Genomic DNA, 25,215 nt, shown 5'->3' on the forward strand with positions numbered 1-25,215 from the left:
ATAAGTGATAGAGGTCAATCGCAAACGGATCAGTACGTTCCTCGCAACAAGCTGTTTTCTCATTTTCGCGACGCCTTCTCCCTTGAAGCGTTCCTTTAATGTCGGATTGGCGTAGCATCCCATGCGTGGAAAGACACAAAGAGTTTCTGGAGAAACTTATCGCGGCCTTGATCGATTGCACGTTCCAAAGTGTGTCTCGTGATAATCCTGTATCGAGATGGAGGGAACCAGGTCACTTGCGGGACATCATAAATTTCGATTTGGAGGACGGGCCACGGAGCCAGGATAGTCTGCTGGAAATAGCAAATAAAGTTTTCAAATACAGCGTTAAAACTGGCCATCCCTACTTCATGAATCAGTTGTTCTCTGGGTGAGACGATCAATGCACGAATTTGATTTTGGGAACAATCGCAAGCTTCGCATGTTTCTTTCTACGAATTTATTTGATGGAAATTTTAAGTGCGATAGAAGATAAGAACAGTTTTTCAAATGCCACCTGAATTACCCTTTAAATAGACGCGCATTTGGCCGCGAAACTTTAAAAAAAAAAATCTGTCAATTAATATTTAGGAAAACAGTCATTATGCCTCACAATGCCTCTGAAACTAATAATACTTTTAATTAACGAACAGACATATGAACAGATTTATTTGATGTAGATTGGATCCCTACGGTTTAGCCGGGCAATGGCTCACCGATACATTAAACTCTTCCGTGTACACGTACGAGGTGGCACCCGTTTTAACATTAATGGAACAATCTGTGATTACAAAATTACTGAGGATGTTTTACAACGAAGAAATCGGTATTTCTTCTGGAGATGGCCTTTTCTGTCCAGGAGGTTCCTTCTCAAATGGCATTGCTATTAACTTAGCCCGATTTTGGTTCAGGAAGAAAACTCAAAGTGTGAGTATTTAGATCAAGGATCGACATCACAACTGTTTCAGCGCCTCTTTTTATGAACACGTCCAATGCATATCATTGTATAGCAATTATATTTAATGGCATGTTTACATTTCAGAATAAAAATGTACCATCTTCGAATTTAGTGCTCTTCACATCCGAAGATGCGCATTATTCGGTTTTAAAGTGGGCAAACGTTTGTGACGTGGAAGTCATTCTCATCAAGACCGATAATCACGGTAGAATGGATGTTAACGATTTAAGAGCCAACATAATTGAAGAACAAAGAAAGGGGAATTACCCGATTTCTGTTAGCGCCACTGCAGGTATGTTAAGGAACTACATCAAATATTCATGCGCAAACAACGTGGAAATTACATTATGCAAAACACAATATCGAGGAACAGCTCTATATTGTTAATAATTATGTTTTTTTATGTTAATTTTTAGGGACGACAGTCCTGGGTGCTTTCGATCCACTAATTGAAATTGCGGACATTTGTCAAGAATTTGATATGTGGCTGCACGTTGATGCAGCCTGGGGAGGTGGTTTAATATTCAGCAAAAGGCATAGCTCTCTTTTGAGAGGAATACAAAGAGCAGACTCTATTCTGTTTAATCCTCACAAATTACTAGCTGTCCCTCAGCAATGTTCGTTGCTTTTAACTAAGCATCAGAACATTTTTAAAGAAGCACATTCCAAGCAAGCTCCCTACCTCTTTCAAAAAGATAAGTTCTACCCTGCAGACCTAGATGTTGGGGACAAGTATTTGCAGTGTGGACGCAGACCAGATGTGTTGAAGTTTTGGTTCATGTGGCAGGCTAAGGTAATCTTATATACAAATTAATTGTTAGTTAAATTTATTCCCATTTGTCAACAATTCCTTTGCTTAGTCTCAGCATAAAATATTGTCTGTGTAAAAATTCCTTTTCTTGAAGTATTGTGTAGTCTTTTGCATGACATGCTCCGGACACAAGATAAGACCTGCTCGTATGGCATAGAGGTTCCCCTTATTAATCTTTAAGTGTCAACCACTTATGCAAATTTGTCGAAAACTAGCCTTGGTAGCACTTTTTCCCCTGACTTTCCCCTGACCTTCCTTCAATTGTGCATCTTGTACTTTGTGGTAAGCTGCTGCAGCGGTGCACTCCGTACAAGTTAAGGGTCTGTGTGCTGTTTCAAGTGTTTGCCAGTATACTTATGCATACATTAACTTCCCCTGGTAGGAAGAAAGAATGTTCATACTGCACCTATTCATTGGGTTTTCAAGATCATAAAAGAAGCTCCTGAAATTTTCAAGGGGGTCTGTCGATAGCAGGGCATTTAAACCAGAGACTTTCCGTTCCTATCTGTCAATTAAGCATCACCACCATGTTATAGTTTTTAATAGTTTGCCATAAATCATATTTTTTTATAATTTTAACAGGAAGGTGTTTAGAAGAACAGTATTCTTAGACATGTCAACATTCAGGAGTTGTACTTTCAATCAATTCTTCATAATTTAAAAAGATATTAAGATAGGTGTAAAATAAATTAAGAAAATACAGTATCATTATTAAATTATAAAGTAAATTCTGAAAGTATTCGCATTTTTTAACTATTTTTATGTACATATCTACTGTAATGTCAAATTCATCTCTTCCTAACATACATGACACTATGATGACTGAAGAAAACTGGATTCTACTGATTCATTGTTAATTAGGGATAAATATAAAATACATGTTATGTTCTTTTGTTAGTAGAATGTTATAAATAATCATTGTTAATAGAGTGAATAACATTGTTTTTTAAGTATTCACTGTCTCATCAAGAAAACTTTCACTTCATGAATTGCATGGATGTAGTTTCTCCTTCTAATGCATCATTAAAGCACCAAATGTGCTATAATTAATTTTATTAGCATTTGAAATGTTTCCTTTTATATTTATATAGGAATGATTTTTGCAATTATTTATTTGTTTGGTTGGTATTATCTATTTAAGTCTGGTGATTATGTGATTCTGTTTTAGGGCGCTTCAGGATTTGAAAAACATATTGACCACTTAATGACACTCTCGGCACTTTTTAAAGAAGAAGTTGAAAATAGAGAAGGCTTTGAGTTAGTGATAGATTCGTGTTTTATAAATGTGTGTTTTTGGTTTATACCGCCATCACTAAGAGGTAAAAATTCATCGTGTAACTACAAGAGCCGATTAAACGACGTAAGTGAAATAATGTATTTATATTGTAGTTATAGTTTTATGTAACAATATGAAAATAACGAATGATAAGATTCCTTATCGTTATGAAAAGAACATATTACTAGATGATCTATAGATTTGTATCGAGTTTAAGTTGGTGAGACTGGAATCCCAATGTGGTTGGCAGTACTGATGTACTTTTTTGTTTTGTGTGCCGCGCGTATTTACAAATAAATATATTTGAAACGTGATAAACACAACACAGTTAATTTGAGAATGAAAATAAAAACAAAGGATAAATTTAATTCGCATCAATAATCAATAATGTCGGCAGTAAGTAATCATAATAGAGTTTTGCAAAATTTAAAAAAGTAGTTACAAGCAGAGATTCAAAAGAGGATTTTAAATTGGTGTTTTTTCTTTAATGGAATTAAGAAATCAATTTTCTAGACAGATGTAAGAAGATAGAAAATTTCAAAAACGATGCCACGGGAATTACATTTTGAAAAACAATGTTATATTTTTGTAATTTTAGTATGAAGTGATTTTATCGACGATAAGTACAACAGGAACTTTCGTTATCTCTTGTAGATATCATGTTATTGATTGTAGGTATTAAAATTGATCGTTTAAGTAGATTTCGCTTGTACCAGCAGTTGGTTTAATTCTACTTTATCGTCTGATTCTTACAAGTTCGATATCAAATTATTTATATACCCGAAAAATTAAAATTTGAATACAAATATAAGTTCAACATATCTAATATCTCCTAAGTCTAAAGAATACGTACTCAATAAAAAGTATGTTTTTAAATTTCTGTTTTTTATCAAGGTTGCACCGAAGTTAAAAGAGAAGATGACCAAAAGGGGCAGCCTAATGATCAACTATCAGCCGCTTCATGGAAAACCGAACTTCTTTCGGTTCGTGATACAAAATTCAGGAGTGAATACGCAGGATATTTATTACGTTCTCGACGAGTTGGAGAACCTTGGGGAGACTATTTAAATTTCGCATTTATTGTATAAATCAAGTCACGCATACACAACTGTATACAAAAACAAAAAACTATCAACAATACAATAAATCAAGTTAAAGTAATAAATGAAATATACTTTAAAGGAATATTAAAATTGAAATCAATATCAGTGAAATGAAAATGGAGTTTCATTTCCATTTTGCCGTTCTCTTTATACCTTGTTTACATAAATTTCAATGTTGCGTTATGGTGTTTAAATAAATGCACGTTTCGATTAAAAGCTTTATTTTTCTACGGTAAAAAATGTCCGGTTTATCCGGCGCCACGCGAACAAAGCAACGAATTCTAGCCACGACAATCAATTCCCGCGAGTTAACTGGGCGAAACCTAGCAGCCAGTTGATCTGATTAGGCGAGAGACCGCCACTAAATTTCTGATGCCAAGGTACGAAGTCAATTCGTGACTGCCTTCGTCGCACAGCCCGCGGCGTCGCTTCGTACCCGCCCGACTAATCCTGATACAAGTGACAGCATATAGAGAAGCCCTATGTATATTTATAGAACTACGTTCGTACTATGTAGAACATAATGATTTGCGACCACGGCTGTAGCTCATTCTATCGAAAGAGGCGTCTGCCTGGCGTTGTTTTCGTATAAATCTCTCGATAACGGCGATTCAATTGCCATTCAATTTGCAATTATACAGCACCGATCGTTTCGTACCATATTTTCCGATAAATAATTATTTCTTTGAAACCTTGTCGTACGTTCATTCGTTTCGCAATATTTCCATTCGATAGTCCATACGCGTTTAATTGATTTTCAGTCAAGCAGTTGCTGATCGTAGTTAGGGTATATTTTGAGAGAACAGGAAAATGGTACTTGACTGTTTAAGCGATTACTGTATGAATTTTATTTTATCTTTTAAAAGAGATAATTTAATTGTAGTTTTTTTTTTGTCTAGAAGACCATGGTAAGTGGACACTAATCTGCTCCATTTAGATATAAAAGAAATGATAAAGAACCATCCCTTGTTAGGTGATTGACGTTACAGCTACCTGGTGATTCCTTGGTGGTTCACTTTTTTATAATTTAAGAGGTACGAGTATAGTAACGACAAGGTTAAAGTAGAAAATAATTTAAACTACATATAATAGTATAATCTGAATATTATTCACGGTTTCCATAGCGTTCGTAGTTACGTAATTATGTTTTTGTTGTGATATTTTTAATGATCAAAATATTTCCATTTCTTTTCACACTTGCCTTTGCGCGGAGGATTATCCAACAAAATGAGATTACTTCGACACGCTTGTCGACTTTGCAACACTTACTACATTTTTGTGGCTTTTCCATCTAAGCTTTATCGTTCATTTAACATATTTGCAACATTCATCAATGAACGTATTTTCATTCGCCGTCGATCAGTTCCATCGCCGCTCTATGACCAAGTATATTGTTTGTAATTATTTGAAAATCAGAAATTACTTCAATCGTTTAATAATATAACATCTTTTAAATGAACTTAAGTTATCCACCTGTTATTTGTAAATGTGTAATAATAGATATTTAAATTAGCGATTCAATATTTTAATTTTCTTTAATTTTGGCAAAATTGATTTTTACTCTCTCAAGAGGAGAAATGTCGTATTTCATTCTGAAATAGGTCTGTTGTATTTACGATAAAAGTTTCAGCGACCCGTGTTGGCAGGGTTCGATTTGCAATCCGTATGAAACATGTAATCCCGACCGCATCGCATATTCCAATCAAAAGTGACGGATGTGTGTCACGTTGATTGGTGTATAGGATCTGTAATAAAAATTTGAAAGCATTCAGAAACTGTCGGTCTCGTTGTACGAATACATTAATCCTTAAAAATCTTAGAACATTTATTATGTTTCACGTGCAACAGAATTATACAACTTCTAGCAACTAACTATACAACTACTAACGACTAATTATTCTGGCCATACCTAGTTTTAAACATATTCGTGAACATCACTATAATTATTCATTTTAGAAAAATATTATGTTTCGTATGTTTAATCTGCTGAAGGATATTCGGTAATTTCATTAATTTTTAATCGCGACGCCATCGTGTGCCATAAATTGTTCCTTCAAGGGTGTTTTTATCGCCAGAAATTTGCATTTCAGTCACAATAAACCGTGTTAACGAAATGCTTAGTATTTAATTGTTGTTATCGTTGAATAGGATGTATAATTCTGACAAACAATTCCAAATGCTCGCATGCATAATTAATAATAAAAACCACGGTAACGATCATGGTAATCGTGTGGAATTTTCGATCGTCAAAAGTCATGAGTTGTACAATGACCGATAAATTGCAAAATAGAACGAAATCTCGTTAACATAATGCGAGCGCCGAAAGCCTCTCGTATAAACATGCCAACGTTATTCTCTCGCACTTCATCGTTTTGTTTTCGACAAGCTACATCGAATAATAGAATTAAATTCGTTCATTCGTTTCGTTCATTATCGTCTATGCTTTTCTTCCCCAGGAACAATAAAATTTCGTTTGATTTCATAAGGATGTTGCTGTTTTATTTCACAGTTATTCTATGTGTAAACATGTCATTAAGATATGAAAAACAAAAGAAATGTAGTTTAAAAATTGATTTGAGTTTCGGGTCTGTTGCAGTACAGTCCTTATAAATTTCAAAAGTGATTTCAAACTTCTAATGTACATATTAGAGGAAGACTCAAAACTATAGAGTCAAAAATACTTCAAAGATTAAAAAAAAGAAAACACTTCAGACGACTAAAAAACACTCCATTCATTTCAATACGGTTCTTAACCACTATTATTTTCATATTTCGAATTTGCCCTAAATACCGATTCACTTTAGAGCTTTAAAAGAATAATTTTCCTCGGTAGTGTATCGAATAAAACAACCCATTTTGACGCAGTGGGTCGAGGTTTAATGCGAAAGTGCAACGATCAGACGTAATCGATAGTAAATATGCAAATAATATGCTTCACTGTACAGGTCTTGAACGTGTTTCTTTATCGTATTAAGATAGGGTGTGCGAGAAACCCTTTACAGGGAATCGGGCTTGTGTGCTACGTTCCTGTCTCCGAGTCACTGCTAGGGGTGCTTGCCCTGCGGATGAACTTAGACAGTAGGTTGCTGCCGCGAAAGACGGTGTTAACGTCGATAGTCACCATTCGAAGCGTTCAGTAACCCGAATGTCAGTCGATATCTGCAAACTCGACGGCCAGGATGGGAAAGGTCTCCCAATTAACGTGCCACAGGTACCATCTTTTTCATTTGTTCGACTGTATTTCTGGCCATTAACGGTTGTAGTGTAAATTAAATCACGCACTTTCAGCGAATTTAAAAAGCACTATTGACGTTGTGCTCGCTAATTGCGAACTGCTCGCGAATTTTGTAATAATAGAAAATTCTGCACTGTAAGACTTGTAAGACAGTGTAGTGTTTGGGAAAAAATATCGTTTTCTAGAATTATGATATAAATTCTTCTGTAACCTTTGTGTCGATTTAAGTAATTAATTTTTACGTTTTAGTGTGACTAACTTTAGCATTCATTTACGAGCTAATTACATTTAGAATTTTATGTCTCACTATCACGTGATATTAATTTTTATGAACGATATTTTTGTCGCTTGAAGAACGTGGGACTCCTGGAAACGTATCGTTACGTCATGGAGGACGCAGCAGGTCAGTATTAAAGATATATTATATCCCCCTTTCAAATTATTTAACTTGTTTTGCAATATATTTGTTATATACATATTTAAATTTTATGTAATTAATAATTTATTTTACTTTTCTCTTTTACGATAATAAATTGTATCTGTATTTAATTTCTATAAGATTCATTATTTTATCGAGTAGGAAACTTATTATTATTTCTGTTACGTAATTAGTACTTCTGTTATTGAAAATTTGTATTTACTCGTCGTTTTGTAATTCATCTTATATTTTCTTTTCCAGATCCTAGAGTCGGGGATTGGTTTTTAATGGGCAGCCCATTCCCATTGTTAGGAATTACATCCCTTTATCTGGCGTTCGTTCTTCGTCTCGGACCACTTTATATGAAAAACCGAAAGCCGTTCAGTCTGAACACAGTCATGATTTTCTACAACATATTTATGGCGATCGCGAGCGCTGCTGTATTCAACGGGGTGAGATCAAAGCAAGCATTTCTATTACGTTTCGACTTGAAATTTGGAATTATTTTCATTAAATCCTATAAATCCAAGTGTACCTCACACTTAAATTTACTAAATTAATTATATACATTTTACAGATGATTATATTATCTGCGTAATATTGTTAAATAATGTTTTTCGAAATGCAATTATTTCGCTACTGCACTTTCTCATTGATTCTACATATACTAAGATTAATACAGTATTGCAGAACAAAATGTATTATTTATCGTATACAACCAAAATAATTTCTACGTTCTATTCTAATTTAATTATTAATTTCGTCGAAATTCTCAAATTAATAAATTTTATTTTGTGAAAAAGAAAATCGTTACATTTCTTTGAATAATTAATTTATTACTAATTCAAACATAATAATTTAATTTGCTACTTTAGTTTGTACTTGCTGCATTGCATCTGCTTGAAATATTCAATATACTTTTAAATTTTCAGCTGCTTACGTCTGGCTTTACTACAAAATTGTCTCTTGGCTGTGAGCCACACGTTGTTTCGTACGATCCCGAGTCTCTTCGCGTAAGTATAACAGTATGGATCTTCAAGAAACATAAATTTGAGTCACATAAAACTTTCATTTTTCATAGATGGCTCGTTGGATATGGAGGCTCTTAATGTTGAAAGTCTTCGAGCTGAGCGATACCGTCATCTTCATTCTGAGAAAGAAGTACAATCAAGCATCCTTCCTCCACGTTTATCATCATACGTCAACCGTTCTACTTTCGTGGATAGCGTGCAAATTTGTCCCAGGTAAATTATAGCAGCCTAACATAGAATAACGATTTATTCATCTGTATATTAAAGTATATAAAACCTGCTCACCCTCAAACGACTGTATCCAACTTCGTAGAATTTTTGCATATCAAAAAAATTCCTCGCAGAATTTTAGACGATACGCACAAGAATATTCTCTACAAATTTAATATCGATCAAACTAGTATAAGAGTATTAGTAGAGAGAATTTAAACCTTTTTTTATATCAAATTAAATTCGTTGAAGTTCAATTCAATTGTCCCATTTATTTCGTTTCCACCGGAACAAGCGAACCACGTAAAAATATATCTGATTTCCTCCAATGTGTCGCGTGACCAACTAATTCCCGACGAACCACAAATTCCCACCAATTGAAACTGTGAATTGCGATATTTGCAGGCGGGATGTGGACGTTCGCGATTATGCTAAACTGCATAGTGCACGTGATTATGTACACCTATTATCTCCTTGCCTGCTTGGGTCCAGAAATGCAAAAGAGGATCGCGCCTTGGAAACAATACATTACGGGATTACAAATGGTACGTTTCCATTTTCTATCTGACTTCACTATCTGGTACGTTGCATACAGCTCGCAATGCATATATATTCTCGTGCCGCTCGTTGCCCTGACTGAATTGCCGTGCTGGGAGCGTTATTCGCTCATTTCACCGTGCACGTCCCCGTATCGCGTAATCGTAAAATTACATTTCGTCGCGCGGCGAATTTTTCAAAAGCAGAATTGCTATTGACGTTCGGTCGCCTCGCCGTTGGAACGCTGGCGTTGGGGCAAAGTAAATTAATCTAAGCCGATAAACGCCGCGGAATGGAAAACAACGAGTAATGAACGACTTTTTGCGGCAGCATCGTTGCGAAAACATTTCGCGAAACAGTTACACGGATAACGATTATGGCATAAAACACTCGTGAACGTGCATACGTTTCTGAGGTGAAAGGAATATACGTACGCGTTGCCACGGGTCTTGTTACGGGTACTGGGTTCATTTGGAAGAATAAGGAAAAATATTGGCTAGAAAAATGAATTAATTAGGTTGGTATTAGAGATAAGACAACTTTCACTATTGCTATCTTTTCTTTATTCCTTTTAACTATCTTTATCTCTTTAATATCCCATTGGGACCATTGGAAACTTTTTTTGATTTTTTTTTTTTTTTGTAATTCTGAATGTATAGTAGGAAAAGAAATAAAATACGACAGAAAATATAATACAATTGGCAAAAAATCATACCCCAAAAACAAGGATAAATCGGGACCATTGAACAGTGAAATACGGTTTATATTTACTCCAAAATTTATGTTTCTACTGGCGTGCCAAGGATTGCAGATGAAATGCATACAGCTATAAAACATAAATGTCAACAGGGATACAACAAAATACATGATGAATGAAACCGAAAGAATAATTGAAAAGCACAACAAGGGACGAAATAATGAACGCCTGAAAAAATGCAGCAACTATTGATTGGGATTCCATTGAACTGGATGTAACGAAACAGTTAGTTACATGATTGAAAAACTCCATGGTGGAACTCGGTCGTCTATAACAAAACGCAAACACACACGTTACTCGAAATTAACGAGTACGAATAAACACATGAATAAATCTTTTGTCTTCTGTAAGACATAGTCCACAGTCCATAACAAATTTTGTTTTGGTATTTGAATTTTTTTTTTTCAGTTAGTGTAATTGTGAAAAAGTTACAGTTTCCTTGAATTTACTCCAGGGAAAAAGTCGGTAAGATAGTCAACAGTAAGTAGAGCGACAGTTCACAGGCGTTACGAGGGCTGACTACGAAACGTCTGACCCAATACGGACCGCAACCGCTTCCAAGACTGACTCTTCCTTCGTCCGACAATAAATGCATACTTACAAATACTGACTCTTCTTTCGTCCAACAATAAATACATTCTTACAAATTTAATTATAAAATGTGAACTGTGAACAATGTTCACTTGAAATTATAAATAAATCGACGATCGAAAAATGTGAATGGCGTTTAATGAGAAGATATAATAAATTCTACACATCCGAGCAGATTTTTCTACGGACTTTTACTATCACGCCATCAATTTTGCTAACAACACTCTCCGCAGGATTGTTTGTAAACACGTTAAAAAGAACGAAACGAGAGAAAAAAAAAACCAGCTGGAACACGGCCGTACCTTTAGTTATCGAAACGCTGTCGAAAGGCGCAATACGTTCTCCCAATGAATACGAAACACACGGCGAGCTAAGCGTGTGTTGCACTTGGCACGGAATGCGCATATCGGCCCCATATTCGCCGATCGTCCTTCCTAACTCGATAACCAGGTTTTCACGAGGGCTGAAAAGGTCGTAAGTGCCGGATGCAGAATTACACGTGCAGTCGCGAGCAGCGATTCGATTTGGGTTCGAGCCCCGAGAGGAACAACAGCGGGATGAAATGGCGACCGACGAAAGCTCGTCCCGTAGAATGTAACGGGGAGGGTGGACAGGGGGGAGAGTGGCGTCGGTACGGTTTTTAATTAAATAATCCGCCAGTGGGAGAACTTTTATTTCTGCCGAGATATCGACGGAACGATTTATTGGCTAACGTGGTCGTTTAATTTCAAGCAAAGCGTTTACACTATGCGAAGCGGAACGTAAAGGGGGGGGGGAGGGGGTATGAAGAGGACCCCTGACGGGGTAGAGTGCCATTAGTATATTACGTATAAGGGAGAAAGACCTTGATAAGCTTGTTGTCTGTGAATGGGTATATTTTGTTTTGTAATTATTTGTTTGTTTTAAAATGAAAATAATCATACAAATGCGAAAGGAGATCTTTTTCCTTTGTTGTTGCGCAAGGACAGAGCGCATTAACGAAGGTGTTAAGATAATATTTATTGATACTATCGATAAAATATTCTTTTAAAATATATTTTGATAATACGTTTAGTTGAAAATAATTTTTAAATTGCAGAATGGAGGTTAAAAATATGTCGTCTGTGTTTCCAGGTCCAGTTTGTGATCATGGTATGCCACACGTTTCAAGCTCTGCTGCCGTCCTGCGAGCCAAATCGAAAACCAGTGGCTTACATCTATATGTCCCAGATCCTCACTATGTTCTACATGTTTTGCGACTACTACAAGAAATCGTATCTCAGAAAAAAGACCGAGTAACGCTTCGACGAGTATCATGGCGAGCGAAGTCTCGAATCGATTCGCAATTAACAACTAGAGATTAATTCATCGTTGAACTATAGGATCTCAATACACGTATAACGTTTCGCGTATCCATCGTGCGCCCCGGAAAGCTTATGTAATTACGACGATACGTGGATCATGCATATTAACTCGAACGTTTCCAGAATGTAGCGCTTACGATCATAGGAACGACTTGTTGCTCGTAACAGGAAGTCTTTGATATAATCAGTGAGACTACCGAACGAAAATCTTTTCAAACAATTCTGTTTCAGAATACAATAACATGTAAGGTGGCAGTTGCTATCTTTCCACCCATTTTACCCTGAAGGCAGTTTTTATCGCGTTCGTGGAAACCCTCAAAGCTTTTCGCGAGACAAATGCAGGCTTGGATTAGAAAATTTATTTAAAATTAAGTTTCTAAAATACTGGAAAACGATATTAAGTATTGGCTGCATTATTTTAGTAGAGACACAATTGTCAAAGCAGCAGAGTTAATATAATACAAGAAGAGAAATTATTGGTTATAAAAAAAGAAGTTAATATACTACAATTTCACGCAAAAGTTTTTTGGGAAATTGATCTGTGTACGAATATATTCTACACCCACTGTATGCTATCTTCAAGAAAATCTAATTATTCTCCCCAGCGTTTACATTAATTCCAGTACGAGAAGCGCGGTTGATTGTCAGTTTAATTTCATCGCGTCGAACCAGTTCATCCGTTTCCTCGTATATTTGTTATTAAAACTCGCCGTGAACGTCACGAGGATTAATTTTATTCAAATAACCACCTTTTCTCGGCAGGTCGTTTCGAGAAGAATGGCGATGAGCCGTATAATGCTGCCAGCCGCCGTAAAAATTATAGACTCCAGCTTTTGTGGCCCGACTCTTCATTAGCTCTTTCGTCCAGGGAATCCAGGACGCGTGTCCCGCGTAGTAATAATTCCATGGAAAAAGTCCGAACGGAGCGATCGCAGCGGCGGATACAGCGACGCGTCATTTGATATATCGTACGCGTCGGCGTACACCTGAGAGATATTTATCAGGCACCAAGGAAAAACTGTTTCGACGCGAGACAAACCATAATAGAAGAATAAAATTCGCGTATCCGAGTCAGCCCGTGTTTGTTCGCGGGAATGCTTTTAGTCGGATTCTTTTTTCATTGTCTTTCGCCCATCCTCGTCCCATCGGCGAATCGAAACGTATTACATTTTGTTGGGCACAATATATCGACAACGGTGACGTTGCTCCGCGAGATTCTACTCGCAACCGTGATTTCGTTATGGGGGTACTTTTTTGTTTCCAACAGTTTCGAAGCAATTTTTATGATTCTTTAAAGGGCAAAGTGATGGACAAACTTCGGAGATTTCGTACGTTTATTTATACATGAATTATCGCATAACACCAATATTTTTAACGAAGATAAGATATCATTACTCATATTATTACAAGTATGACTGTTTTTTAATTTGCCTAATATTATAGTAGCGATTATAATACATTTCTATCGATTTGATAATTAGAATCATTAATAATGCACGAATATCTGCTCCGCTGATGAAGCTTTTTCTTGTCAGGATATATTCTAAATGCTTGTACGATTTCCAAATAATTGAAATTTTTTAACAGTTTTCTTATTTAATGTTGTGTTCACCCTTAATGTTCTCAGCTTTTAATTCGTTGATAGACTGTCAGTTCACCTGAGAGTACTTGGACCACTAAGGGTTAATATGTCAAGTAATACTTTATAGATTAAGATCGAAAATTTAAAATCTGTTGTTTTATACTTATGAAATTATTGGGAGAAGTTATATTTTATTTTTCAAAAATGGGAGAAGCTTATTCAGCGAACTAATTCTAGATAAATATATTCGCCCCTGCAGATTGATTTGGTTTTAATAAAAATGGCGATGTAGACGCGGTATGCGTACGGTAGAAGTAAACATTGCTAGGAATAATCCTAAGGATTTATCACTTATACTTACAATTATAGATTTTAAAGCGAAACTCATACGATACATATATATTTTATACATGTATTAGAGTAACATACCAAAATGTTTGTAATAAATATTATTCTATACACGTACCGAACGGTGTTGCGTATTAAGTATCATTAATAACTATACCCTTTAATTATTTCGGATTAAAATATGAATGCAAAGGCTTCCCCAAAATTGGCTTTACGATTTCGATATTTAATAAAACACAAGTAGCATAGAAAATATTCGATTTTTTTATTTCAAATGAAAGTACACATAATTAAAATTTATCGTATAATACGATAATTAGGTGTCCTGTTATTAAAAAACAAAATACCAAATTAATTTTTAAACAAATTAAAAATGAGCCTGTTGTTTGTTTGAATACAAGTTGATTAGTCATACCAACATCGATAGCTATTATTGTTAATTCACAAATGCCGATACATCGTTATTTAAAGGTAAGTTACGCATACATCTACATAGTACAAAATATTCGCACAAAATATTTGTATTTATTTTCTGCTGGAGGAATATATTTCATTGTATCTGCGCAATGGTCGTCTTCCACGTACGTGGAAGCATCAACTCTCGTGGATACGCGAGTCCGGAAGGATGGCGTTAGAGCTGCCGTTTTCCCGGCCAGCCGAAATTAGCATAGAGGCTTAGCGCGTCCGTGGCTTAAAGTCGACACGCATGGTTGCACGCCGATAAGACTTTATTAACGTCGGGTTTATTTATCCTGTAATTTCGGCCGGACCCTAACCCTCTACACTAGTACCAGTGACTTTACCTGTCCGACCTCGGGATAGGCTGGCTAACAGAAACCGTTTGGCAAGTGCGGGTTTTTAGAGTAATTACGAAGTATAAAGCTTTCGTCACTGAAACTATATTTCGTCGGATTCAACCTTTTTACGTCTTTGAAATTAGTGTCATTTTTATATCATTGATATCATTGTTGAGATTATTTTCAAAAATCTTAAAGCTTCCTTTATGTTCTTTTTGATCCCAGAACTGGACAAGGACAAAAATAGCTGAAAGGATTGTCCTTCCCAAAAAGGAAAGTTTCCGCTCTCTGTCTCATTAGACTTTAACAGGAGATTATCGTTCGTTACAATGAATTATGAATATGACAAAGTCCCAAAGATGTATCCCATTCTATCCCTAGAGTACGAAATGACTCACGTGTTCTCCACTGCTACGATATTTACGACCACGAAATAAAAAGGAGAAAAATGGACCTTCCTCTGCTAAAGGTATGACCATGGAGCCGCCTGTTTCGCCCCAGTTTTTCGAATTCATTTTTTAGATTTCTGAGGTTTACGCGTGTCCAACATCGTGAATTCCTTTTGTCCTGTCACATTTCTCAGGATTATGTTCTTCCATCCCAAAAATATTCTTGTTGGACACCATTTTCAAAGAAGAATATTTCTTATTTAAATCATCCCTCGGCAATGTATTAAATTATCATCGTACTGAGATTTTGTCTCTGATTTGGAGCATGTGAAGTTTCTAAGTCCGAATAGAAAACTACAAATATTGGCTAATAAAAAGTGACACCGCATCCAGGTTACCACAATCTGATTTCCCTCTCCTCGTGTTCGTCGTAGCATCATTTATACACACGCGAAATATTCCACGGTTTACGAGCTGGAGCTTTGTACGAGGGAAGTTCTCTTTGGACTTTTTCAATTTGGAAACGCAGACTTTTGGTATTCTACCTTTTCCGCTGTTCCGCGACGTTCAATGGTGTATCCTTTGATCATTGGGATTCTGGAATAGCGCGAGGACTGCCTAATGCAAACCGTTGACTAACGTCAAGCTTGCGACCTGCGACGCGCTTTGTTTTATTTTTCCCGGCGAATAAAAGTGCACGTTGACAATCAAGAAATTTTCGTTGCGTGAAAAATGGTGAAGTCTATCCCAGTTTCGAGTTTATTTTTGTGGAAAACTAGGACGGGGCCGTTGTACTTGTTTGCGACAGCTATAGTAAAACTGGCATTTAATGGGACAACAAAAAAATATAGGAAAAAATCCTAAAATAAATTATGGGGGTTCGCGATCGGTTGATTTTCAATCTGTAATTTATCTGTAAATTTTTTCCTCTAACATGGTATTATTAAACTAGTGCCACTAGAAATAAAATTATCACTCATCGATGCCTAGGAATGCCAAGAAATTAAAAAAAAATACAATTTGTTATAATATATTAGATAAATTAATGCAATGCGTTGAAACGACTGATTCAACCATAGCACGCATTAATTTTACATTTTGATGAGTTAAGCAAATGCAAATGAAACTGCGTACCACTAATAGTAACTAAAACATACTTCTGCGGTTGCAAACTGGCATATATGTTTATTAGCATCCGCAGAGTTGGCGCAGCTGATTATATAACAAGTTTAAATTTATTCGCAAACATGGGAATATTAATTGATAACAATACAAATACAAATAGAAAGGGCATAGTAGAGGGCAATGTAATCTATGCGTATATGATCGTTTGGTCCGAAATAGTCAATAAGTGATTGAGAATCTTAAATGATTATAGAGTTTATTAACAGTGTGGTCTATATTACTACTGGCATACCTCTATTCATCTTCTTACCAACAGGGAATTAAACTCTCAATTAGAATAAGCTTCATCAACAGAATATTCTACCGACAGGATGGTCTACTTCCATGACAGAGTGCTCTGTCGAACGAGTCTTACCAAGTGCACTGCGCTATCCAAACTCAAATTTTCATGGCTCATCACCAGAGTAATTTACATTACTGCCAATGTAGTCTACATTGTTCACAATAAAAATAAAACAAGGTTTCGACTAATATTATTTCATTTTTACGACTTTCAACCAAATCCGAAACATTATTTCAAACAGTGACCGATTTAGAATGAAATGGCCCTCTTGCATAAACCTCTACGTGTATGGGCCGTTTAAGGCCCGAGTTAGACGAGCGTTTGTCACGCTGTGTTCAACGCGCTGCTCTTTTGTCGTCCGAATGCCGCCGGCGTGCGCTCGTGTAGTCAAATCAATTGCTAAACGTTCTATGCATTCGGACGAGGAAAACGCAGCGCTGCGACACGCACCGTAACAAACGCTCGTCTAACCGAGACCTAAACCAGCTTTGTCACATACACGCGTTACACACATCCACACCGTTTACGGATGCTCTCGCACAGGGAGTCCTTTTAGCATTGAAAGGCCACATGTCACTTCACGGATTGCTCGTAAGCTGCCAAGCTTCATGGCAAAACTCAATTGTGCTTAAACTATTAGAATCAGGAGACACATACTCGTCGCTAGACTGCGGATTTCATGTAAATATTTGTGATACAAGCGAATATAGTAAATACATGCTGAACATAACCAAAATTTACGTACACTTATGGAAAACGTAATGATAATATTAATATATTAATTGTAGAATACATTCATCAGTGTGCGAATACCTTCTTGACAACGAAATTCTTGTTTACAATCAGTAAAATATTACCAAACGCTTCTATAACTATTAGAAGGTAATGGAAATATGAAATTTGAAAAAAAAAATATACATGTCGAATCGAGTAACCTCCCCCTTTTCGAAGTCGGTTAAAAATACAGAATCGGCCAGGATAACACGAATCGCGGATCCCTTGATCTCGCTGCACCGACGACGCGCGACAGAGAAGATCTTGATATTTATGATCGATGTAAAACATAAGGCGCCGCGGCGTGACCCAGGCAGAGAACGTGCTTGGTGATAGCATGCTGGAATTTAATAACCACCGAGCACGGACTTGAACTCATTTAGAATTTAATACTAATTTAAAAGAGATTAGTTCCGTATCCGGCCCTAGACAAGGATCACTACCCTCTCAGTCACCCCCTTCGTCCCGGGGCAAATTTCAGGGGCAGTAACCGGGCACAGAAGCCGTGTTCCCATGGGGGAAGCGGCTTACTTAATTGAGCTTAATTTAAATTTAATTTAATTTCCCCTGCGCTCCTCTTCGCGCTCCCCTGATGTACTTACAGATACCGACACGCGTGTCTTTTCTCAAGTTCGGAATATTTTGGAACAATGACTGGCGAAATTAAAAGTAATTCCGTGCGATGATACGATCCGTATACTTCGGATTCTTTTTTTTTAAATTACTGGATTAGGGACGATGCTTTTGTTGAAATGTATGATAAAAATGCTTCTGCATTCTTTATTTTCAATGATGTAGTAGAATACATGAGAGCATATATTATTAAATAACAATTGCAGAGGGAAACGTCTAACTCTTTTCGACTCGTCCCAAATGCGGTATTTACGCAGTAGAAACAGCTCGTCATAAGTCAGACGCGTCTTCGCCTACCCCAGAAGGCGTAATCGCGTAATCGTGTATTTCGTTTTCGCAATAATTTAAAGGCGTGAATTTCTGAGAAACTGCAGGGCTAAAACCAAGCTTTCCACACGAAACGAAACAAATCTATCGAAACGCAAAAGTCTCCAGTGATTTTTCTCATTTCTTCTGGAGAATTTACGAGAGACGGTTATGGCCTTTGAAAATTTTTCATTCTAAAACGCAGGAACAAATCATCGAGTTAGAGCGCAACGAGAGAAGGACCATTTCCAACAATGTTTTCATAGTCGCGCATACGCGACGCATGCATATTCATCCAAAGAATTTCCGTTGCCAGCGACTCCGAGCTATTCTTTCGCGCGGCAGTCATTGCTACCATTATTATCCGTTTTTTATTAAATGAACCGTGCTGTTTTTGTAATAAAAATTAAATTTTCATAATAAAAAGCGCTAGCTCTACCACCGTTTCCTTCACAAACGGTTTTCATTAAAAAATAATTTATAAGTTTTAAAAGCATAGCATCGAATTAAATGTGTTAAATACTTCTGATGGCTTATATCAATATTGCATAGCTGATATAAACTTTGTAAAATGTAAGAGTATCTGTTAAACGCGTTAAACGAGTCTTATTTGACCGATGACACACTGAGTCATTACTCTCGGTGTTACCGACTAGCAAATAACCGAAATACGTTCGCAAGTTCTAAATCATCCCAGACCTCCTAAAACTCGAGATAACAAATAACCTATTACCTCAGAGTTCACGAATGGAAGGGATCGAATCTTTCGTAAAGACCGGGAGCATCGCCTGCAAGAGAACAATCCACAACCTCGTACGTCCAATCCGGTCTACCTGACAGTACGGAACCTAACGAACCTTCCACAATCACGAGTAAAACGAACATTCAAACACCGTCGTCCTTCCCCGTCTAATTCGGCGCGCAGAAGAAGAAAGTGCAACGGCTAATCAAGCGGTCACACGATTCCTTCCGCAGCTGGTCGCGATAAACGGATTACGAGCGGCTACGTGCATCGAACCAAAATTAATTCAGTCGTGGTCGCGTTGGCGATGTGGCGCAAAGGACGAGAACACCGTGGAAAAGAAGAGGATGATGTAAGGGAAGAAGGTGGCAAACAGGAATGCCTCGCCTTATCCACAGCATTCTTCGTTGTTCGAAATGGCCGACTCGGGCTAGAAATGGGAAAGGGGGTGGAAGGAAGTGTCGTTGATGGGGTAGCTAATGAGTGAGAGCGAGGATAATGTCGTTATAATAAGTAGCTGCGGCGAAGAAGGTAAGGTAGTGTTTTATAGCGCGAATGGTCCGCCCTCCTAAGGACTTTAAATGTCCTTGCAGACGTTAAGTGACTCGGAGTGGAAGCCAGATAGCGCTTTATTGCTATCATCCAACCCGTTCCACGGTCCACCATCGTTCTACTTCGCCTCTTGTAGACCGCAGCTACTTATTTTGTCGGCGCACAGCCTGGAAACCTTTCGTTTCTTCTGGTTCCGGGTTTGATCGATAATTCTTATACGCTACGTAATTTCTCTACCAGCTGAGTTATGTTATACCGTTTAAGGAGGTACTCTCCTATTTTCGATAAGGTAAACATATTCTTTTATTTTTATAACACTCTCGGTCCTTCCGTATCGATCGAGACGATACCACTAATACTTGTGAAATTGATTGCAAGTGTCTTCCTGAAATGAAAATTTCGCAAACTCGATTTCGTAAAATGGTATTAACTTCTCCTGGAAAGTGTGGCCGTGCAGACTCGGTTTATCTTCGGCCGAGGAATTCCTGATCTCCGATGGACACGAAATTATCGAAAGTTCTCATATTTCGCTCGTTTTTCCTAATTTTATATCTGATCCATCTTCGTTGAAGCGACATCGGACATGCTCCCCGGCAAAGTAGAAAGCTATTCGTTTGTCAGAGTTACCGGTAACAATATTACCTTATCAAAGTTTATCCGAAGCTTCAGTCAAGAGCGAAACTTTGAACTGGAAGAGGGAAAACCCTAACGAAGTCGGTCGTCCACTTCTTGCAGATTGAACTTTCTCGTCGTACTTCGCCGATGAATATTCAGAGTCTTGTATGTAAAAGTCGGTGGGAAAAAAATACGAGGATACATTCCTAACCCGAATGATGTTTTATTCCACCGTGAATTAGGAAAAGAGAGGTAAGAGGAAAATGTGACTCCATTAACCTGTGCTTTATAAAAAAAAAAAAAAAAAACTGAAAAAGAAAACTTCCAGACAGGTGCGCACAAGAATGAATACCGTGTCGGTGGCCGTTTGAATTACAAAACCGTTCTGTATAAATTGCGCACAATCTGCATAAGAAACAAAGGAATCTGTCTCCTTGTTCCAGGAAATTTAACCCTGAATTTCGTTACTCCTTGGAAGAGACCCGAGGTTGCACCAAGCGATACAAGTCGCCATTTCGTTACATTGTCGATTGAATTTACATCTTTAAAATAAAGTGACGTTGCCTAGACAGACAAGAAAGTAATGGAAACAAGAGGAATCTTGGAATGCTTGAAAATTGTTAAGAATTTTATCTCAAGAATTCTCAAGCATAATCCCTACTTATCTTGTATCGTTGTACAGGTCAGAAGATTTTTCTATAAATGTTCAGCAGCGATTCAGAGCGCTCGACGCGTTGCAGTGATAGTTCGACGCTTCACACGGTATTGGTTCCCTGGTTAATAAGAAAAATAATGCCCCGTCTCGCGGACGGTTGCAGAAAAATTGTTTTCCGGAAACGGTTTCCCGTCCGCAAAACCCTCGCGATACTTTCCCCTTCTTAGTTTTATTTTCCAGCCGTTCACCGAGGCAAAGTTTGAGGCGTCTAACATCGGATGATTTACTCCGGATGTAAATCATTGCGGTTCCCAAGGTGGCACGTTCGAAGTCTACCGGGCGGCGCGAATTTCGAGAAACGATTCCGGCAGGAGTTCCTCCTCGAGCCTGCTGGATATCGAAAAACCCTCTCTCTTTTTTCCACTGCCGCCCTTTTTCTTCGCGGAGGAATTCATCTCGTGAAAAAGTTTGGAAGAGCCCCACGGTTGTTCTTCCCTCTCGCGCGCGTTGCTCATAATGTGATTGCCTGTCCGTGTGCGAGAAACGACAGAGAAAGAACGACTTTCGGACGGAGGGGATGGTGGCGAGGAAACCGATTCGTAGGAGAACTTTGAATATTTACAGCTAGTGCGCGCCCCGGCGTTCACGAGGGCACCCTTTAAAATTTATTAGCGAATATCGATGAAATTCCACCGTGGCGTAGGATTTAAAGGAGAGAAAACGCCGGTCGGCGTGCGCGGCTAGAAAAATCTCGGTGAAGGGTATGTCTGAGTTGGGGGCGGATAGAGGAAGTTCATTGAATCTCGAAATTCGACGCTCGCGCGGGGGGTTCTGCGAGAAGAAGGAACAACGAGTCGTTGCGGTGATTTCCATTATGGGTTAATTATCGCGGAGGTCTGGAGGGGGAAATATAATTTTATAACTGCTGGACGCCTTTTATATTTAACATAGAAGCGTTAGACACCTGTAAGTAGGGGCTGAGCAAAATTCATACACAGAATTAATTTACCAGCACAAAATCGAAAGACACTCAACGCTCGAACCATAAACCACAAAGATGCGTGTATACATGGTAAATTGACCAAATATATTTTCTCTTTAGCGTAGAGTGTAGCCTGCAGGTACAATGGCGGAACGTTACCCCGTGTTCTAGCTCTGGCCGTTAAATTCACCCGTTTTAGGGAAGCGAGGCGACCGACGCACAGTGTGATATTTCAATGACCCAGCCACTGTGTGACGGTGGCGTTACATTACCGTCAAATACGTCAGCCGTTTGTTCGGTTGGTAATCTTTCGGAAAAAAATTCCTCATACTCTCGAAAATGTGCAATCAGAAAATGCAGCGACGATAGGGAGAGTGCACGTGAGCTCACATGTGCCGCGGAAGAATCGTTTCCAGGACCGTGGGAAAGTAACTTTTGCCGTCAGACGGCGGAAGAAAAATCGTGGACGTGCCACCACCTGATTGAAAAACTGAAACGTTTCGGAGAAATCTTCCCTCGGCCACGTTTGCTCGGGGTATTCGTTTTCCAATAACGATCGAAATGATATTTTGCGAAAGCATGTTTGGTACGCATCTGGTTAGTCTTGACGAGTTATGTTGTGCACATCTGAAAACATACGTCATATTATTTTTATTCGAGCATTCGACGGACGATTATTTGGCAGTAAAGTTGCAGCAGTGACGGTGATTCCTACGACCGCAAAACAGTCCACCTCGGAGGATTCAGCATGCCGCACGTACGCAAGATAATAGAAAACGGAAGGAAGGTGCGACGAAGCAGAGTAACTGAAGCGTTGAGGGCGGAAAGGTGGGTGAAGGGGGTCCGTGGGCGAGGTGGGTCCACCCATCCTCTTCGTCATTCCGCGGGTTGCCGGAGACAGCCGCAGAAACTTGAGAATTTATGGTTCTGCGGCCTGCGGATTTTCGTTTTCTCCCGAACGACCAGTCGTTGGAAATTCCGCGTCCTCGTACGACGACGCCGATGGAGACTCAATTAATATTTATGGGGATGGCTCCATCTCGTTTTGCTTCCTCCTCCCCTACCCCCTTCGTTACCACTATCGCCGGTGCCGGTGCGACCGTCGCGTCGGGGTCACATTCGAACGAACCGCAGAATTGGTTAAGCTACGCGAGGCAAAAAGGAACACCGGTTTACGATCAGCTGTACGTTTAGCATCGATTTTAACCCACCTTCGGCTCGGGATTCGCGGAACTCCGGTTTCCAGGAAACTTCGCTTCCGCACGGCGATGTTTATCTCGTCGTAATTATTACGGTTGAAATAATTACTTTGCAGAGTCAGACATAGACTTTCGAAATCAAAGGGACTTTGTTTTCGTTGATTTCCATGGTTTCGTACTTAGTATTAAGCTCGTTGCTCTACGTAGAGTATGCATCTACGTTTCGACATTTTTTCAGATCAAGATCGAGATCGTAAAAATCACATCTCGTCCTTCTAACGCAATCTAACATCTCCTTTTCACTTCCTGACATTTCCTGACAGCTCCTAATACACATTAACAACTCCTACCACCCTATAACACCTACAAACACTCTCTATCGTCTCCAAACACCCCCTAACACCTCACAACTCCCCGTAATATCTCTTAACAACTCCTAATGGCTCCAGACAGTTCCCTTTATTTCTCTTCAATTTCTAGAATGTTTCCTATTAATTTCTCCAAGAGTAATTAAGAATCCACAATTAATTAGATTCATAGAGTAACGTAATAAATTAACTTCTGCTATCGTTATTATTTCAAAGTAAAAAATATCCGAGTCACCTTCAGTCAATTTCATACAGTAATTCATCGTATTTATGTTAGTCATGGTAAACAGTTCGAAGGTAGATATCGATTTTGATTCCATTTGCAGACAAAGCTGCTGCCACGCTGAGGAAACATTTGATTGTCCACGGTTAATTATTCGTGGCCAACTTCACCCTCTGATAGAACTTAATTATCTCGCGTTGTGCGTTCTACTCCAGCGAAATCTTCAATTTACAGCTGATGCACGATTTCATTATTTCACTTATGTTTTCCCCCTTTCAATTCCGCCTTTCCAGCTTATGGATCTCATGTATCGCAATGTTTACGACATGTTTGCGCAAGAACAGAACGCGAAGTTCATAATGATCGTCAGGGTAGAAGAAGGGAAAGTTTCCGTAGAGACGCGTATAACTTGTTCAACTACACCCCGATGAGATCCTTTTCAAGGACTCTCGAGGCCCGGTTAACCCGGTAAAGCTCATCCACCGCTCTCCCCGTTTATTTTCTCTCATCTTTCAGCGACTCTCCGTCGTTTTATGAATTAAATTGTTCAGCGGCGTGGTCAGGAGAAATGAAGAACCGCGTCAAATTAAAGCAATAGAAAACAGAGGGATTCTTTCCTAAATTACTTCGAAACAACGTTTGTTTTATCCGACGAAATTTTAGTATCACTGGTCGCCATAATGGAATGTCCATGAATTTTTAAGAACAGTTGCTTCATCAAATGGTTAAGAAAGTTATACAGAAACGCTATATAAAGTAAAATGTGATTGTTGAGTTTTATCCTGACAGTTGAGAAAGATGAACATGAACATTAGAAGTGTTATATATATGTATAAGTATTAGTGCCCATTAGGTGTTTGTTTATTTTCGTTTATTTTATAAAATTTTATGATAATCTTTTGTATACTATGTTTACAAGTAGAAACAATTTGATACCCAGGACAGATTGTTGAAAGTCCAAGAACTCTTCCTGTTCCGGTTAATTTTCAGTTCTGCAACTCGAAAGGGATGAGAAAAAGAAATCCGCACCGTCGAGATAAGCATCAAGAACATATTCCGGGGGTTACCGGCCGAACACGGAAGTATCATTCCGCAAACTTCCTGATGAATAAGAAATTAAAACTTTAACGAATCCTTGAAACGAATTTGTGATTCCGGCGGTGCAAGTCGCGTAATAAGGTTTCCACCCCTTTCGCGTACTTTCTCTTTTCACCCCGACGCAAACAAGGAGGAGCCCCGCTGAATTTAAATAATTTAATACGTCCCTGACGAACTTTTAATTCGTTTCGCTTGATTTTTCTCGCGTTTTTCTTTCGCAGTTGCGAAATTACGA

The 25,215-nt window shown here is 38.2% G+C and overlaps 2 protein-coding genes across 2 annotated transcripts; both read left to right on the forward strand.

Moving 5' to 3' along the window:
• The first annotated feature begins 26 nt into the window (after nucleotides 1-26).
• On the forward strand, nucleotides 27-4,209 carry LOC128880353 (cysteine sulfinic acid decarboxylase-like). Its single transcript, XM_054130357.1, has 6 exons — nucleotides 27-370; nucleotides 660-906; nucleotides 1,022-1,229; nucleotides 1,354-1,730; nucleotides 2,917-3,108; nucleotides 3,919-4,209. The coding sequence occupies exons 1-6, from the start codon at nucleotides 99-101 to the stop codon at nucleotides 4,090-4,092; spliced, it is 1,470 nt and encodes a 489-aa protein (XP_053986332.1). The 5' UTR covers nucleotides 27-98; the 3' UTR covers nucleotides 4,093-4,209.
• Nucleotides 4,210-6,128: 1,919 nt separating this feature from the next.
• Nucleotides 6,129-14,272, forward strand: LOC128880355 (elongation of very long chain fatty acids protein 7-like). The gene is made up of 7 exons (XM_054130360.1): nucleotides 6,129-7,338; nucleotides 7,717-7,765; nucleotides 8,042-8,232; nucleotides 8,713-8,793; nucleotides 8,862-9,024; nucleotides 9,427-9,566; nucleotides 12,020-14,272. The coding sequence occupies exons 1-7, from the start codon at nucleotides 7,273-7,275 to the stop codon at nucleotides 12,182-12,184; spliced, it is 855 nt and encodes a 284-aa protein (XP_053986335.1). The 5' UTR covers nucleotides 6,129-7,272; the 3' UTR covers nucleotides 12,185-14,272.
• The last annotated feature ends 10,943 nt before the right edge of the window (nucleotides 14,273-25,215 follow it).

Source organism: Hylaeus volcanicus, chromosome 7 (assembly GCF_026283585.1).
Source record: "Hylaeus volcanicus isolate JK05 chromosome 7, UHH_iyHylVolc1.0_haploid, whole genome shotgun sequence".
NCBI classification, from domain to species: domain Eukaryota; kingdom Metazoa; phylum Arthropoda; class Insecta; order Hymenoptera; family Colletidae; genus Hylaeus; species Hylaeus volcanicus.